The 14,400-nt window shown below is 41.3% G+C and overlaps 3 protein-coding genes across 3 annotated transcripts in view; all 3 read right to left on the reverse strand.

Annotated features, from left to right (window-relative positions):
- Nucleotides 1–8,969, reverse strand: part of LOC145451515 (RNA-binding protein RO60-like) — a 250,536-nt gene extending 241,567 nt beyond the window's left edge. The window contains exon 1 of the mRNA XM_080329725.1: nt 8,960–8,969. The gene's annotated coding sequence lies outside the window, so the exon portion shown is untranslated. The remainder of the gene's footprint in view (nt 1–8,959) is intronic.
- LOC145451528 (uncharacterized) overlaps nt 1–9,066 on the reverse strand; it is a 207,447-nt gene extending 198,381 nt beyond the window's left edge. Inside the window, exon 1 of the mRNA XM_080329741.1 lies at nt 9,055–9,066. The gene's annotated coding sequence lies outside the window, so the exon portion shown is untranslated. The remainder of the gene's footprint in view (nt 1–9,054) is intronic.
- Nucleotides 9,067–9,697: 631 nt separating this feature from the next.
- Nucleotides 9,698–13,397, reverse strand: LOC145452695 (uncharacterized). The gene is made up of 8 exons (XM_080330861.1): nt 12,896–13,397; nt 12,651–12,844; nt 12,226–12,437; nt 11,903–12,015; nt 11,778–11,833; nt 11,008–11,625; nt 10,212–10,801; nt 9,698–10,133 (listed from the first exon to the last, which is right to left on the reverse strand). Exons 1-8 carry the CDS (start codon nt 13,395–13,397, stop codon nt 9,698–9,700), a joined length of 2,721 nt encoding a protein of 906 aa, XP_080186987.1.
- Nucleotides 13,398–14,400: the final 1,003 nt, after the last annotated feature.

Consider the following 14,400-nt stretch of genomic DNA (forward strand, 5'->3'; position numbering starts at 1 on the left):
CTTGTGTCCAACATGCAGCCAGAGTTCGAAGAACCTGTTCACAAGTCTGTTCGACCACAGATGTCCCATTTACTTCAAAGGCTATTGAAGTATATACATTACGGTAATAAATTCATTGACTACTGTTTTGGTCCCTACGCTTCAAACTTAAAGTTTACATTAGATACCATTAATCCGTGTATAAGGTAGATAAATACGCGTTTATTGTATCGATTCAGGAATCGGGACCGACAAGAATTTCATTTTCCTCATTTCCGGCCCGCCGACTGGAGAAGTTGCCCACCCCCTAGATCCAGGTGGGTGCCTGATTTCAAAGACTATACTGTGGGTCGCTTCGACACCTTCCTATCTTTTCATAGTATCGCAGTCTTTTAGTGTTTTGAAATGATAAAAATTCGAAATTGACAGACACTGGCACTACTTTGTTAATTACAAATGAGCTTATAAATGTTTGAAATGGAATTGGGCCGTTTGGGCAAAATCTAATATTCTTAGCGCATATTTGCTTTAATCTGAATAAATACTTTTTCGTGTCTAAATAAGGCGTGAGCATAATTCTCGGTGCCAAACAAGGTAAGGTGCACACAGTGACCATAATACGCGACCTATCCAGAGCCAGCTTTTCCTAATTGGATTAGAATTATAATTATAGCTACACTGTTTTTTTTTTTAATTTTGATTAGAATCAGAATTTACACAGGTCTTTCCACATTAAATTAGAACTAGAACGATAGCTGCACAGCTTTTCGAAGTTAGATTAGAATTACAGTTACGGAATTGGCGAAAATTTGGAAATTGTAGCAATTTCAGTTCGCATCAAATCATAAGCACGAGAATGGCAAATGTCTGTACAGGAAGCTTGGCTCGTTTCGCACTTTACAGTTCTACTGTAACATTTTCAGGAAAAACCAGAAATTGGAGTAGCATTAAAGTGAGAGCTTAGAAACATTTCACAAATATAGATTAGATGTATATTACCTGAATTTTGCTCTAATCAGGCAACTATAGAATAATCTAGTTGTCCAAGTTTGCACACGTAATCGATATCTAAATTTTCAATCATTGCGGAGTCGCGCACGAAATTTGCGACATTACGCGTGTTAACAAACCGGTAGAGGTCAAGGCACTGAGTCACAGGCGGGACCGAAAATTACGGAAAATACACAGCATTTGCTTCAGTAATTATAAGGCCTACCTGAACACTTTATAATTACACGCGATGTTCGCGTTGATATGATTTTCGAACGAAAATAAGATACGCACTATCGTATATACTGCGGTCTCACCTGTTCAGCGTTTATTGATGTTTTGGAACGAATTCCCAACACTCAATATATTGAGCGTATGTCAGAATTTGCGTAGCGAGTGTCGACGTCTCGCCGCCCCGTTTATAACGTTACAGAAATAAAAAATCTAGCTCAGTCTTCACACATCAGAAGATAAATCAGACATTGAAATTTTGCTAGCTGTTTTACAACACTCAATCCTGCTTGTCGTCAGATCGGGTAATTTCCACAGCCTATATTAACAACGGCGATATCCACTTCTTTGTGTAACGGCTATTAATATGAAATATATGAACTCTGCATGTATATATAGGTGTACTGCGTAAATTCGTTCGTCTAATCCGCGACTACTCAACCGACGAAATCTTCCAGTGCTGAAACCGGAACTTATCTGTTTCATTATATACTTCGGTTTCTAACGAAACCAAATCCATACTAATCGTTGATGTGAATAACATAGCAATTAATTCAGTTCGCTTATTGCTTCTGCTGATACCGCTTTACCGGATTTTGTAAATGGTTTCACCGTATTACGTTTGTGCGACCGTAAATTATTTAATGAGATTTATCATTTACCTTGACTGATTTTTAACGATTGTAACTGAACCATTGCTAACATAGTTGATTCGCCATGGCTGATGCAAACCAAATAGAAACTCAGTAGGCTACCAGGTTCGTATTATTGTATAGTCTCTACTCTCCGAGCTAAGAACTTATAAAGCGTCAGCTCACACGGGAAACTTATGCAGTATCTAAATCCTTGATATAATATGAACAATGTACATTTATTAGCCTCGTGAAACACTATCACGGGATCAGTTTGTATGTCATATCGTATATTAAACCTGAACACGCGTACACTGTCGTGCAACGTAGAATATATCCAATCTCGCTGCAGTCACGACGATGTTTTCAGCACGGATTTTACTGCAGGCACACCGACTGCAAAGATTTCAGACGTAAATAATACCTCATTCGGTTTTACTTACTTCGATATTTTCCGCGAATCAACAGTCTTTAAGTCGCAACAAACGCCTGAATCGTACAAATTCAAATACCGTCCGAAGCGCCATGTTCGCGGAACTACTTCGTCGCCACTTTGAACTAATAAAAATGCAAATTTACGTCTGGGACAGAATATGCAGCGATACTATTGATGTGAAACTTCGTTTCTCTATTCAACATAAAGTAGGAAACTCGTACATACTTATTAATTAATTAAATATCGTAAACACAAACAATAGAATGTTCTTCAAACATTATTAAAAATCCCAATATCTTCCAATATTCCCTGCTGCAAACGCTAACTACAATGTTGCGAGAGAGTTGTTCAAAAAGGCTAACTAAATGGGGCGAATGAAAATCGGTCTGCGAGGATAGAAAGTCGATCTGCGTCCCACTGCATATAGCCTACCTATACCGTACTGCATACGTCCTACAATGATCCGCTTTCTCAATATACAGGGTTAACTATGCAAACGCTAGACACCGGCTCTGGCCGCACTGTGAGTAAGAGTGCACTCAAGCCACTGCAAAACCTGCAATACCACGATCTCCGTATCATAGCTCGACCCCAAAGGTGTCTATGGTTTCGCGTCCAACAAGTCGCTGTTCGACGGATTCGGTGTGCTAAGCATAAAAGATATACGGGAAGTAGAAATTGCCGACTTTATGTATCAGTTACACTGCGTTCACTGACCCGAAAATTTCAAACGCGCGTAAGTACAACACACGCGCGTCCTCGTCGTCTAACTATCGTATGGTCGACTTGAAAGACTATCCTTCTATGAAGTATGACGGACCAGAACTGTGGAGCCATATTTCTATGACAATCCGACAGTCGGAGAGCATGTCCACATTCAACTCAAAATACAAGCAGACTATACTGTTTTACCAGACAGCGCTCGAGATTATTGAACCCACGCTCTGATAGACCTCGCCTTTTAGCACATACCACCTCATTTTGTCGCCTGTCCTTTTATTTTTAGTTTTTGCTTTATTTTGGGGTATTCATGGTGTTTGTCGACTACTATGGTCATTTACACCAGGCCGATATTCTTCTTATTTTCCGTAACTGCCGACTTAGAGCACGGCTCACCTTTTGCTTTTTGTAAGATACCGCTGACGCGGGTGAGGTGGCTAGGGGCCTAGGGCCTGTTCTTCTATGTTCTCTTCTATTATTTTCCACTCGATGTGCATGTCTCCTTTTCACATCGCCTATAGGCGCATCTGGATGTCTGATTTCGGACTACTCTAAGCCGTTTCGACACATGCCTATCTTTTCATTGTATCGCAATCTTGTGGCGTACTGATCTGATAAAATTGTTATTAATAAACTGCACTGAATATAACTATGTATAAAGTTCGCAAAGGTTTCAATACCTCATGCGATTGATTGATACGCTACTTTGGGTGAGACATGTGGCATAAACGGGCATATCACCTGGAAGAAACTTTCCCGATGTGGAAGACCGGAATAGCCATTACTATTGAATAGATAAACATTCGTTTCATGTGCGCTATGCGTTACTGGAAACCAATCCGCACGATTAAAATTTTTGATTTTGAGTCCTGGCGTCGCCACCATGTCAAATCCGACTAAGAGATTACGCGCAATATCCCCTGTCTAAAATTAGCGTTACATACCCGATTATACGCCGTTTGTACATTCCTTAAGACTGTAATTGAGTAATTTTCCGCGTGAAGTACGGGAACTAGAGCATGAAGTGTGTTGTTCCAAACGAAATGGTTCACTACAAAATTATCGTGACTCCCGGATTATCAACCTATGTTACGTTGACGGTACAGACCTTTCCCGGTTGGATATTATGTGCTTATGTTGACTCGACGTAACCGCTTGTGAACGTACTGTTTGCTAGCTTAATTCGATTTACGATTCACATCAATGCGATATGTGGACACTATGGACACTGAACATTATAGGCCGGGACACGTTAATAATGCGTAAATGTGTTAATGTGTTTATCTATTTCTAATTGACGAGACAAGACCTATGAACACGCGATAACATCACGGCCTAGATCAGTGGCTCCCAGCCTTTAAGGATGTCGGAGCCGCATTTCAAACTTCAGAGTACCTCTGAAGCCGCATGAAAACACCCGAGTAGGCTACTTATAACGAAAATTTAAAGGTATAGCCAGCCGACCTCTGGATCTCAACATCCAGCTAATTCAAAAGCATGTACGAGCACATAGACTTCTATAGATTCTATATCGGTTATTTTAGCAGTGATAGACGCAGATTGGCGAGTGCTATACATTGCGATAAACAGGAAATGCATTTCATTACTACGTCAGTCTTCATACATTCCAGCACTCAATGCACAGGTTTGCGTGGGATTATACGCTGAGTAATGTTTGACTAATTGCAAATTATACTTGGCTATGAGGCGTTATTTTGATGTTAATAAAATTCTGTCGAAATTTACTCTTCGCAGAGAAGATATATAAAGGTCGATGACCAGCAGAACTCGAGATATATGCTTGTCTGATGGGTATTTATTCATCCATGTGTTGGCGCTATAGACTGCGAGAATTCTCTTACCCGGTTTTCAGAAGCGACCTTGTACGGAATTAGACATGACTAGGGCAAGTTTTTGTTGCAGTCAAATCCGTGGAATGTTGCATTTATTTTTCACAAAAGCTGCACTAAACAGTTGCATTTATTTTTCACGAAACTTGCACTAAAAAGTTGCATTTGTGGACTAGCTCCTTGTAATTATTAAGGTATGAGATACTCATATCGATCCGTATCCAAGGCCCTGTAACAAAACACAGTGTTGACGACTTCAACAAAATCAATAGCCTGAAAAAGATAACCCAGTGAAAATATTATTTTCGGCGGTCCAGCCTGACTGTACGTCAAATAAGAAAGGAACTCAAATTTCAACGACAGTGAAAAAATCTATCTACACATAGTGCCAAATATTTCCGGGAAAAAGTTAGTTGCATGAAAACTGGAAAATAGTTGCATAAATTTGCTTGAAAAATTTAAAAAGTTACATGAAAAAAATGAAGAAAATGTGCAAAACGTTGCAACATAAGAATCCTTCAAACTGCTTAAAACACCATTCTACATAACTTCTGAGTATTAAGAAAGCTGCAGGAAGCTGTGAAAAAGTGGCCAAAGTATAGCAAAAACTTGCCCTAGATAACTGATTTCCCATATTTTAGCATTCATATACAAAAATTGACTATAGGCTAATTCCATTATAATTTAGCAAATTCTTTGAGATTTGTAATGCATACTCTCCGAATTGTCCAATCTTTACATATGTTGTTCTTTTTTGAATTCCAAGTTTATTAAAAAAAAAAAAATTGAAAAATGTTCAGCGGTTCAAAAGATATTGCGATTTAAAATCCTCTCGTCACTAGGTGGCGCTACTTTCAAAAATCTTTGAAATCGATATTTTTCGCTTAAATGATGGTAGAGAACCAATTAAAATGTCCAATTAACCAATTCTGGGGCCAAGGAATTCAATAAAACCCACTGTTTCGCCCTAAACTCAATGAAAAAAAAGTTACGGATGAAAAAAACAATGGGGGGGACGGGCTTGAAAATGTCTGTAGGATACGGCCTACACAAAAAAAAATTCTTGTGAAATGTGCTTTTAAGGAGTGCGGTTGATAAAAAGCTTGATTTTAAATTTAAAACTTATTCCACAATGAAATATGCATTACATAAAAATTTCATGGTCCCAACCCATATCCCTGCTCACCGTAAATACTATTATCACCAGTCAAATATATCAATAAATTTCATTATTTCGGGATTCGAAATTTTTCAAGCAGAATCCGTGCGGAGCCACCGCTTCAACAATAATAGAAGCAAGTAACTAAAGACATATTTACAATTAATCTTGAATTGTGGCAAGTCGACGATCGACGGTTCCGCACGGATTCTGCTTGAAAAATTTTGAAAACCGAATCAACGAAATTAATTGATATATTTGACTGGTGATAATAGTATTTGCGGTGAGCAGGGATATGGGTTGGGACCATGAAATTTTTATGTAATGCATATTTCATTGTGGAATAAGTTTTAAATTTAAAATCAAGCTTTTTATCAACCGCACTCCTTAAAAGCACATTTCACAAGAATTTTTTTTTGTGTAGGCCGTATCCTACAGACATTTTCAAGCCCGTCCCCCCCATTTTTTTTTCATCCGTAACTTTTTTTTCATTGAGTTTAGGGCGAAACAGTTGGTTTTATTGAATTCCTTGGCCCCAGAATTGGTTAATTGGACATTTTAATTGGTTCTCTACCATCATTTAAGCGAAAAATATCGATTTCAAAGATTTTTGAAAGTAGCGCCACCTAGTGACGAGAGGATTTTAAATCGCAATATCTTTTGAACCGCTGAACATTTTTCAATTTTTTTTTTTTAATAAACTTGGAATTCAAAAAAGAACAACATTTGTAAATATTGTACAATTCTGAGGGTATGCATTACAGCCCCTGTTAAATTATAATGGAATTAGCCTATAACTATTCATAGAAACAAGCAATAATTGGTGTCTATTCTTCGGAAGACCTTGAATGCACCACTGAACTAAATTACTATTGTATACTCAAAAATCACAGCATGATTTCTGTCATTTCGATTCTTCATTTTAAATCATGTCCACCTCTGCTCTGTAACCCGTGCGAATTCTTCATCTACTGCAATTCTGTAATCTGACTTCTCCATGTATTGCATAGGATTAACAATTAAACTGTATTACTGAAATTTTAAAAATTTACTCTAATCTCGCCATTCTCCTTTAGGGGCAGGTTGCTCTGCGGATTATGTGTGTATTAACCTCTTTTACTGTGAATGAATAAAGAATATAATAATAATAAGCTTGGTGAAGTAGCCTTCTTCAGAAATTCAACCTCGCTCAGCCTCAGCCGAGTGTCTGTCCGCACAGTGCCGTCTTATTTTACACTCCTTAATCATGGCGATATGCTCGTTACAGACTAAATGGAAGGGTTTACCTCTGACTCCAGTAGCAAACGTTCACTGTTACTAATTTTCTTAAAATTTTGGCCTTCAGCCCGCGCCTTATTTGACATTCTGGTTCATCGTTTATGGGTGACGACGATCTCTGATCACGAGCACGGATTGACCTGTTCCAGAATTAGGGATTTGGAAAGGTATCACGTAACAATTTGAAGCACAGACCGTGCAACGCGTAATGTAACAATGGCGACAAAGAAGTTTTGAACTAAACCGTTGGAAAGTGAGAAATTTGGTGAATAGAAGTCATCCGTAAAGCGTAACAAAAAGAAAAATAGAGATCTATGAGCAATGAACATTGAACAGTACAACAATCATTAGCAGGCGACAAGCGCCAAAATTGGTCTATAAATCGAATCAATTTCTAGACAGTGACTTTACGTGACTTTATTTATTTGCTACGGCAGACTTTGATATATTGGCTTCATTGTCAATCTTGATTACGCATACGACGTTCGAGGGCTACACGTAGTCACGGCACTTACGAAGAACGCTCCAAAGTAAACGCATATCCATTTTGTTTTTTTCAGCATTAAGTTTAAAACCAACCATTAACACTCAAAAGTGGAATTTACGTTCTGAATTGCAAGCAACTTCACGCGAGCCGGTCTGAATCCGGTCACGTGCTGGATTTGTCCCAAGAGTCGTCCAATGCCGAGGCCGGCCTATATAGGCTATAGACCTATTGTCATGCGTTCGGATTCTCCAGTACGTTTCCGGTTTTTCAGTGCTAGCTTCTGCGTTTGAGAGTCTTGCAAATTTTATCTTACCATACAGGTTTTTCTGTAAATATAGATTGCCAACTTTTACTATAAACGTTCAAAGCCATTCAAAGCCTATATAGCAGTCGAAGAGGGCGTATTTTTGGTATTCATCCGCGCTGGTGTCAAACAAGGGGTGTTCGAAATGACTTTACTAAAAATTGTACTGGCTACTTCAGAAATTTGTTGGGTTACCTAATTATAGGCTGCACACCAAATCTAGTTCAATTCCAACTAGTAGCCGCACTGCTACAGGAGAATGAATTTTTTATTTATTATACAAAAATAAATGAAGAGCTTCTTGGAGGTACAGAACTTCAGTATACAATTTAATAGTTTATTCATATTGAAATGAACCACTGAACGCTCTCTCATTCGAAGTTTCATGCTGGTGACGTCATATTTTGTGATGCGACTGTTGATATACAATGTTGATACGCAATGTTCTTTCTTATTCTCTACTAGTTGCTGACGATTACCCCTGACGGGTGTCAGCCAAAAATATTCGGGTTCATTTCAATATGAATATACCATTCAATTGTATACAAACATAAATGAACAAAAATTCAGAATTCCATATTCACCCCACGAAATTGTTAGGGTGTCTATAGAAACGATCCTCATCTTTTTTAAGGGACCGGAGGGACCGCAGCCAACCTCCCCCTGTAGGGTTTGCCAGGGTTACCATGTGGTACACATAGACACCCGTCTCGTTTTGCTTCAGTTTCTCTTATTTTCGCAAACTGGTGCAACGAGTCTGCATAGCCAGGCTTTGAGGGGCTTGAGTCTGCGGCCACAAGATTGCCCTCGCCACCATGGCTATGCATGGGATACTGGTCCGTCAAAGCGGTGCCAGATCCCGGGGTCGGACTACGAAGGCCCGGCGGCCATACTCGTCCTGGGTTCATGATTCCAGTGATTGGACAGTATTATGGTTGGACCATACTAGGGTTTCGCATTGCTCAGCGTCCAGAGAGGCGATGCTTACCTTAATACAACCGATTTGGCTCGATTCCAACCAATGGAAGCTGAGTTATTGTCGTCGAAAAATTTGGATTTGAATAAAATAGTATTTACGGTGGCCAATTCCCTAATTATTTATTATAGGTGTGTCCACGGTAAATACTGCTAATTTCTGATTTTTAGGCGCCCATTTAAATAAAAAGCCAATTTAAAAAACATATTTAAAACATCACCCTTGCTTAAAAGATGGTTTCATCGCTTCTTCAATTTTTGTTTCAGTCAAGACGTCACGCATCCTTAATGGTGACGTCACTGCTGATTGACATTGACATTTGAAAATATTATGCAAACATGCCTCCTCCGACGAAAAAACCTCCCGACCACTGTGATGAACCAGACCAATGAACGTATGGTAGGCTTTTATTAACAATATCCCAACTAGCGCCGACACCATAAACCAGCGATCCTCACTAGGTAAGTCAGATGCAGAAATGAATGATTACTGCGCTGGCAGCACCATGATCGTTCAAGGGGCATGACAGCGCTCACGTGATACGCTATAGCGAATCCGGCAAAACACGTCAATTTCCCCCTCTGAAAATTAAGGTGACATATCACAATGAAATGCAACGTGAAATACTAAATATGGCACTGCAAAATTGTTCAATTCAGTAATGAAATCTGTCCGGCGCCTTTCTGATACGAGTTGAGCGTCTCAACGGCACCTCAGGGGGTTCAGGTGCCGGCAGTTCTTCAGCAGTTTCGACGTTCGACCCACTGCTCGTCTCCATCTCGGAAGTCGACTCCTCGACATTGATGTCATCAGTAGCGTCATCATCAGCGCCACCACTCTTAGTTTCAATAGGAGTTGTATCGACGGACTCCGACGGGTATCGAGCCAAATCTTTATTCGATACGGTTGTTTGTCGCCCATCTGGATATTGGATCAACGAGTATTGAGGGTTGGCTTCGACGAGTTCAACCGGCTCGCAGATAGGTTCATCTTTTCGTTGGACATGTCGTCGCATTAGCACGGTTCCACCGTCCAAGAGCCAATCAGGCATAGATGTGCCTATGCTTGATTTACGAGGGAACTTGAATAACCTGGAATGTGGAGTCTCGTTAGTAGCGGTACATAACAACGAACGAATTGAGTGTAATGCATCGGGAAGTACTTTCTACCAACTGCTTTCGGGCAGCCCGCGAGAAGCAAGCATGAGCTTGATTGTACGCCAGATTGTCTGGTTTGCGCGCTCGCATTGGGAGTTACCAGTCGGGTGGTATGGCGTGGTTCGACTCGTCGCGATCCCTTTCTCCTTCAGAAATTGTGACACTTCGTTTCCAATGAAAGACTGTGATCGGTCACTGTGGACGTATTCGGGAAGTCCCATTATGCTGAACAGCGACACAAATTGTGAAATCACGGTTGACGCTCGCATATCAGAACAAGGAAATACAAAAGGAAAACGACTATACTCATCAACCATGATGAGAAGGTACTGCCTTTTCCCGTCCACAGGTCCCTTGAAATCCACGCTCAATCTTTCCCATGGTCTGGTCGCTTTGATCAACGGCGTGGCCAGAGGTTTGTAGAATTTCGGCTTTATCTGAGCGCACTCTTTACAGCGGTTGCATTGTCTCTTCACTTCTTCGATTGAAAAAGGAAGATTTTTCGAACGTACAAAATGCATTAGTCTGCGAATCCCAGGGTGACCCAAAGAGACGTGAAGTTCTTCCAAACTCAGGCCATAATCATTAGTGGCCAAACTAGTCTGGTGAAGGCATCAGCTGCTGCATTTTCCAAACCTGGTCTATGTTCGATATCGTAGGTATATTCACTCAACTCCAATCGCCACAAAGCCAACTTGGTGTTTTTGATCTTACTTTTGTGCTGCTTGTCAAATATAAATGAAAGAGCTTGTTGGTCGGTTATTATTTTGAATCGTCTACCGTGTAGTAAATAGCCCCATTTTCTCACCGCCCCGATAATAGCACACGCTTCTTTTTCCTCGGCCGGATACTTCGCCTCGGACTTGTTGAGAGTTCGTGAAAGGAAGGCTACCGGTCTTCCACGCTGGCTCAGGATAGCAGCTATGGTGGTATCAGAAGCATCGGTCTCGACGGAGAATGGTTCCCCGTCCAAAATGCAACATAAGCAAGCGCGACGGAGACAGCTCTTCAACTTATCGAAGGCTTCGACAGCCGATCCTTCAAGAGGAAAATTTTCGTTATGGAACAAAGGTTTCGCAAGTTCGGAAAATCTCGGAATCCATTTAGAATAGTAGGCAAAGAGGCCTAGGCAGCTCTTCAAAGCTTTAGCACTCTTCGGAGGAGACAGTTGCATTAGCGGCTTCAAATGCTCAGGATCAGGCATGATCTCACCTCTTCTTATTCGATGTCCAAGGAGCTTTAGCTCTTCTACAGAAAAGGTCGATTTTTCAGAGTTGATCGCCAGATTGGCGGACTTAGCTGCTGACATTAAGGACTTCAAACGTTCGTCGTGTTCCTTCTGATCCTTGCCGTAGATGGTAATGTCGTCCAAATATGCGACTGCTCCTTCAAGCGCATTCTTTTCGATGAACGAATCGATAAATCTCTGAAAAGCACTAACCCCGTTAGTGACGCCAAAGGGCAACCTACGAAACTAATGAAGTGACCCGCAGGCCTCGAATGCAGTGAATGGCCTGTCAGCTCGATCTAACGGAACTTGATGGTACGCCGACTTCATAAGTCGATAGAGCTGAACACTTTGCCTTTAGCGACCTCGTTCACGACATCTGCAATCTTCGGCAATGGGTACGCATCTAAAAAGGTAAATTGATTAATCGTTTGAGAATAATCAATGACAAGGCGTTGCTTTTGACGTCGTCCACCAGTGACTAGCACTTGTGCTCTCCACGGGGAGTTGGAATCCTCGATTATCCTTACATCTTTCAATCTAGATATCTCCTTCTTGATGAATTCCCGATCTGGAGCACTATACGATCTAGATGGAGTTGCGATAGGTTTACACGACCCATCGAGAAATTGAAATATTCTTGGCGGGGTGCCCACTTTTGCTGCAGTCAAGTTGCAAGTGTGTTGCTCGTCTCGTCCAGGAATAACAAGGGGATTCAAGGGTCCCACTAATTCAAATATAACTTTACGGTGCTTTTTCATAAATGATTAGCCCAAGACCAGATCAGCGCATAAGTACTCGTTAACACCGAACACCACATCGGAATACTTCCGCCCGTTCAGCTCAAACGACAGATATAGCATTCCGTGAACAGTTGATCGCTTTCCTTTATCTGCTAACTTGATGCTCTTCTTTTTACCAAACCATTTGAGTTTCAGCTCCCGCGCTATCTCAAGACTCAAATAATTGTCTGATGCTCCACTATCCAACAATCCATCAAACTTCTTTCGCTTAATAGCAATGATCACTGCCGCTTTCGAAAGTGAGACAGGAATTGAAGCAATCATGGCTGCTTACTCATCGGACTCTTCGTCGGATTGAACAGAATTCAAGCACATCTTGTCAAAGTGCCCTTTTACGCCACAGTTGAAACAGACAGCATTCCTTGCTGGACATTTCCAGACTCGCCCGTGTCGGTTTCCACAACTAGAACATTTCTTCGCCTTCGACACGGGGTTGCGATTCCCACTTCTCCGCGAGACGGCTAACGAATGTCCATCAGAGTCCTCTTCGTATCGTGACTGCGACTTGGAGGGTGTGGCCTGACTAACCTTCTGGCCTTCATCGGCTTCGATGGAAGCTGCCGCCTGAGGATTCATGTATATCGCCGAACACTTCTGCGCTCTCTCCAGGGAATCTGCAACCTGAACAGCTTTATCAAGAGTCAGCTAATCGAATTCCAGCAAACGCAATCGTATCGCATTGGACGACAAGCCAGCAATTAACGCATCTCTGATAGATTGCTTACGGTGATCCTCAGCTGACACGGCCTCGAACCTGCAATTCTTTTCTAGTGACATCATTCTTTGCGAAAACTCCATGACGTTTTCTCCTGGCTGCTGAGTGCTCGTCGAGAGCGTATGTCGAGCATACATGATATTTCTCTTCACCAAATACAGTCCCTCTAGGACTTCGATCGCTTTTTCAAAATTTTCGGCGTCGCAAACATACGAGTAAACTTCGGGGGATAGGTAACCATTCATTATTCCTCGCTTGTCCAACTGTGGACCTTGCTCAGAGCCGGGCGTAGACGAGGTTGACGCAGAAGACTGACGACGGCGATCGTCCGCGGCTTTGATAAAACTAACAAGCATATCTTTCCAATGCTTGAATACCAGTTCAGCTCCCGGAGCACTCGGCAAAACTTTCAGAGTAGGAACATGATACAATCTCTCTTCGGCAGACGCCATCCGTTTCTTACGTCTATACGCTCAGTCGGGACTTGTTAATAAAATTGTGATGAACCAGACCAATGAACGTATGGTAGGCTTTTATTAACAATATCCCAACTAGCGCCGACACCATAAACCAGCGATCCTCACTAGGTAAGTCAGATGCAGAAATGAATGATTACTGCGCTGGCAGCACCATGATCGTTCAAGGGGCATGACAGCGGTCACGTGATACGCTATAGCGAATCCGGCAAAACACGTCAACCACTGTCATAAACAGACTAAAATATCTTTGACCACGCTACATCGTTATGCAGCATTTTTACCGTCAGCGGTCATCATCATCAGAACACTTATTCTGTACCAATGATCTATGTCTAAGTGCTATAACTGTCGAACCGACGGAAATTTCGAGGGTTTTAGCCACTCCATATTGTGTACGCCAACTATATCGGGTGTAAATCGTCCGTATGCTGATACTACGTGTTATTTCGAAAGTATTTACACAACTATGTTATACAACATTTGAGAAGAAAAAAATTTAAAGGCATTTTTTAAAACACTGTTTGGAACATGTTTTAAAAAATGTGTTTTAAAACAACATTTGTTTAAAATGCAACCCCAACTGTAAGATTACATTTCTAGGTAAAAGTTCTATGTTCATTTCACGCCGGACTCGTATTCATATGAGCCGGAATCTTATATAGATATTGATGTGAAAATTGTTTCTGCAAGACAGTGAAAGTGAATATTTCGCCTTTCAACTCCTTTACAAAGCAAGGTATTAGCCTCACATCTCACTATCTCTCGATGATCGCTCCGTTCCTGACAAGCAGTATTTTCGACGACGCTAAATTCCTCTATTACTCATTAGGTTCAAACGAAAAAACGCTCCTGCACAACATTCCACGGCTGCCATATCGGCCAGCTGCCGCCGGCATTGCACAACTCGCCCTGCGTTTGATGGCGCGGAGAAGCCATCCACATTGGATACACTTTTCTACGCATGAGCCAAAATTTT

Source organism: Botryllus schlosseri, chromosome 12 (assembly GCF_051294905.1).
Source record: "Botryllus schlosseri isolate E-star chromosome 12, Bs_hap1, whole genome shotgun sequence".
Classification (NCBI taxonomy): domain Eukaryota; kingdom Metazoa; phylum Chordata; class Ascidiacea; order Stolidobranchia; family Styelidae; genus Botryllus; species Botryllus schlosseri.

Coding starts and splice junctions, on each gene's coding strand:
- LOC145452695 (XM_080330861.1), bottom strand. CDS start 13,397: ATGGCGTCTGCCGAAGAGAGATTGTATCATGTTCCTACTCTGAAAGTT. Junction 12,016..12,225: donor GTGGTGTTCGGTGTTAACGA/GTACTTATGCGC, acceptor AACTCCATCTAG/ATCGTATAGTGCTCCAGATC. Junction 10,134..10,211: donor GGGCTGCCCGAAAGCAGTTG/GTAGAAAGTACT, acceptor TCCACATTCCAG/GTTATTCAAGTTCCCTCGTA.